This window comes from Drosophila pseudoobscura, chromosome 4, assembly GCF_009870125.1.
Source record: "Drosophila pseudoobscura strain MV-25-SWS-2005 chromosome 4, UCI_Dpse_MV25, whole genome shotgun sequence".
Classification (NCBI taxonomy): domain Eukaryota; kingdom Metazoa; phylum Arthropoda; class Insecta; order Diptera; family Drosophilidae; genus Drosophila; species Drosophila pseudoobscura.
Genome location: NC_046681.1, coordinates 13,415,588 through 13,419,525, shown reverse-complemented (window position 1 = coordinate 13,419,525; position 3,938 = coordinate 13,415,588). Strand labels below are relative to the sequence as shown.

Genomic DNA, 3,938 nt, shown 5'->3' with positions numbered 1-3,938 from the left:
ATGCCCTTTTAGGCGGCTGTCGCCAATTATCCAACACACATTCAAACCCCTCCCACCCCCGACTCCCCTCCCCTATACCGCATCGTTGATGGTTTCCGACTGCAAATCCTCTAAAATTATTGCATTCATTAAATTTTAAACAAAGGTGATTAGATTTTATAATTTAAATGGACAAACAGGACACGCATTTACATGGCGCCTAAAAATCCCATGTGCTAACGTTACCGTAATTCTCCCGCTCGTTATTTATTTAGAATAAAAAAAAACGGGGAATTTTTTCCGCTAAATTATTTGCTTGCTTTTTTCCCTCACCCCTCTTTTTTTTGCCGTTGCCTTTATCGTAATGTGGGATCAACAATTGTTTGACTTAATTTATTTATTGTTATTTTCTAATCATTTTTGGGGGATTTTTAATTGGTTTTCGGGATAAATGTAATTTTTTTGGGCAGCTTTTGTTCTGCCAATTATTAATTCAATGGCAGAATGCATTCGAAATTATTGCAATAATTGATAGGAAATAATAGAATGCCTCGCAATGCCCAAATTTTACTGAACTCCAACGATTTAGACTAGAAGAAACGTTTTTTTCGATGAACAGGTACCGCCTCTCAAGCGTCACAAATTTCCTGGGAATATATTTGCAGGTTTTTTCGTTAAGAAAAAGATTTCTTCAGCATGCAAAATTTCCCAAAATCCTATGACTATAGAATACTGGAATTTTCTAGTTTTTTCACAATTTTCACATAAAAACTTAGTAGTTTAGTAGGCCATTATTTTCTAGTTTTCTCTTTAAAAATGTTCCAAATTTCACCAAGTGTAGTAGCCCTTGATTTTGCAATTATCTTAAATGTTTCTTTCAATTTTCTACCCAAAAACAAATCCAGTTCTCAGTCAAAAGTGAAAAAGTAATCAGACAACAAAAAATGTTTCCTCGTCGCCTCGTTTGGGTGTTCTTAGCAGTCTGTTTTATGTGCTTGTTCAATCTGGAATATCTCGCGAATATTTTCGGCAAGGAACCAGAAGTCATATTCAATCGCTTTCTCATCAATACGCCTGGCTGTCGAGTCCGGGTCCTGGCGCATCCAAAGAAGCCCGTGCCATTTGTGGAGCCCATACACGTGATGGGCTGCAGCAGACCGCAGTTGATCTCTCCACTGTATGAGGATGACAATAACTACCTGAAGGCCAGCAATATAGAGGAGGATTTGCAGTGCAAATGCTGGCGAATGGAACGCCAGGATGATCGCTCGAATAAATACCTTCAGGAGAGGCAGTTCAGTCTGAGTCGCGATGAAAACGAGCCCATTCAAGTGGAGTGCGGCCATCAAATGTATCGCATTCAATGCCGGAATAACGAGAATGTCGTCAAGTACAATGATGTTATATTCTTTATTCCACCGCCGTTCGAAAAGGAAAAGACACCCCGGCCATTCGAAAAGAAACCCGAAAGTTTGTCTGTCATGATTTTGGGCATCGATTCGTTGTCTCAGATGCATTTCGAACGGAATTTCCCACATTTGACAAGCTTCCTGGACTATGTGCCACACACGTTCTTCCTGGGGTACAGTCGCGTGGGTCTGGACGCCTATGAAAATGTGGTTCCCCTATTGAGTGGCCTGCGCAGCGATGAGCTGGAACAACGATGTCTTTCGGCGAATAAATCAACGTACGATAAGTGCGGCCTTCTTTGGGAGAAGTTCAAGGATGCTGGCTATTCCACGATCTATGGAGAGGACACCGCCAAGGGCATTTTCACGGACGAAAGAGCGGGTTTCCGGAAACAACCGACGGACTTTTATCTGCATCCCGTGATGCTCGAAATGGACAAGCACACGCGCTACAGCATCGATGCAAGCGAGCTCATCCACTGCTCGGGAGGGCGGCAGTTTTTCGATGTCTTGAACGATTTCATCGATAAACTATCGTTTTACATGCAAACTGCCCCGTTTTTCTCGCTCTTTTGGCACTCGCAAGGCGTCAAGGACTACTATCACTATGCCCGGCGCTTGGATGTGGACTACGTGAAGCGTTTGAGGCGTCTCCTGGAGATGGACATCCTAGACAACACTCTGGTGCTCCTCATGTCGGACTATGGACTGCGTTCCGGAAAATATCGCCTGACGTACAGTGGCATGCGGGAGGAGTCGCAGCCCTTTCTTGTGGCCATATATCCCGACTGGTTAAAGGCCAAATATCCCTTTGCCATGGACAACTTCAAGCAGAATGCCCACAACCTGGTCACAGCCTTCGATCTGCATGCTACCCTCAAGGATGTGATGGATCTGAATCTTCTACAGAACCAGCATGTGGAGAATCGAACAGATATACTGCGTGGCTATCCCCCCAAGAAGGTGCCGCGTGGCGTGAGTCTCTTTCTGCCGCTGCCCCTGAAACGGAACTGCGACTCGGCTGGCATACCATCGCACTACTGCCCCTGCACCGATCTCACGGAAATCCCCACCGACGATGGCATTGTGCTGCGTACTGCTCGTTTCCTGATCGCTTCCATCAATCAAATTATCGGCCCCCACCAGAAATGCCAACAATTGCGGCTCTACAAGGTGATGCTTGCGTATTTCGTGGATCTCGGCGAGAGTTCCTTCGTCTACGAGCTGCGGCTGCGGGTGAGCACCATCCCAGGGGATGGACTCTTCGAGGGCACGGCACGGCTCACGGATACCTTCCATCTGACGGGTCCCATCACGCGAGTGAATGAGTATCGCAGTCAGTCCTTCTGTGTCAACGAGACGAGCATCAAAATGTATTGCTATTGTCCAAACTAAAGAACTTTTCCATCAATTAAAAGCATTGGTCGAACTCTGAAAGGCTTTATCTGTGAATACTTGGGGATCTTCCATGGCAGCAATTACAATAAAACATTTCAAAATTTCTTGGTGTTTCCGTAGGCAACAAAATTATCACCTGAACAGAACGAGTCACCAGAGCCATCCAAAACATGTTTCAGATTAGAGATGGAAGCGTGTATTGATAGTCGTGTCACGAAGAGTTACATTAGCAGTGCTCTTTGTAGTAGAGGGTCCGGATTCCGGATTGGGGAACGGAGACGGAGAAGGCTTTATTTCCGAGAGAATTTAGGTCCGGTTTTGAACAAACTGTCAGCTTCGACTGACTTTTTCTAGTATATCCGATATGACAACAATAGTCGGCCTACTTAATCTCTACCCTTTTATAATTATATATATATTAATTAATTATATAATAATAACATATAATAATTCTTAATTATTTCTTAATTCATAATTATTATTAAGAAAATAATGAAAATATTTAATATAAATATGAAAATATTTAATTTAAATATGAAAATAGTTAATTGATTTATGAAAATAATGAATTGATTTATCCAAATATTTAATTTTAAAATTAAATATGAAAATTTTTAATTGTTTGATTTATTAATTAATTTAATCTATTATTTAATATTAATTTTTAATTTAAAACATTTATTTTTAAATAATGAAAATATGTTGGTAATTTTAAAGAAACTTCAAAAGTTTTGTTTTTTAAAGCGATTAAAATATGAATCCATATAGTCCGATGTTTTCATTGAAAAGAACTGTAATGCTGTACAAATCAACGATATATACTCTTAAAAACTAATAAATACACTGCATTATAGATCAATTTGTAGAGTTGCATCGTAAAGAAAAAAAAACAAGAATCTCCAAATTATTGATAAGCCTTAAATATTTAATATTAAAAATACCAGAGTTACTGCATAATAGATTACTTATACATATTTAATACTAAAAGAGGTATGTGTGTAAGTATTTCTTAATTGGAGAATACCCTATGTATATACTATTCGCCTATGGGATATTTATACAACCAGGAAGGAAGGAAACCCCGTTATTATTTTATTAATATGTATATATTTAAAACTAGTGAGACGTTTCATTGACTCCCATCTCTATCTA

The 3,938-nt window shown here is 40.0% G+C and overlaps 1 protein-coding gene across 1 annotated transcript; it reads left to right on the top strand.

Annotated features, from left to right (window-relative positions):
• The first annotated feature begins 808 nt into the window (after positions 1-808).
• On the top strand, positions 809-2,894 carry LOC4817969 (uncharacterized). Its single transcript, XM_001357238.3, has one exon. It carries the CDS (start codon positions 924-926, stop codon positions 2,781-2,783), a length of 1,860 nt encoding a protein of 619 aa, XP_001357274.2. The 5' UTR covers positions 809-923; the 3' UTR covers positions 2,784-2,894.
• The last annotated feature ends 1,044 nt before the right edge of the window (positions 2,895-3,938 follow it).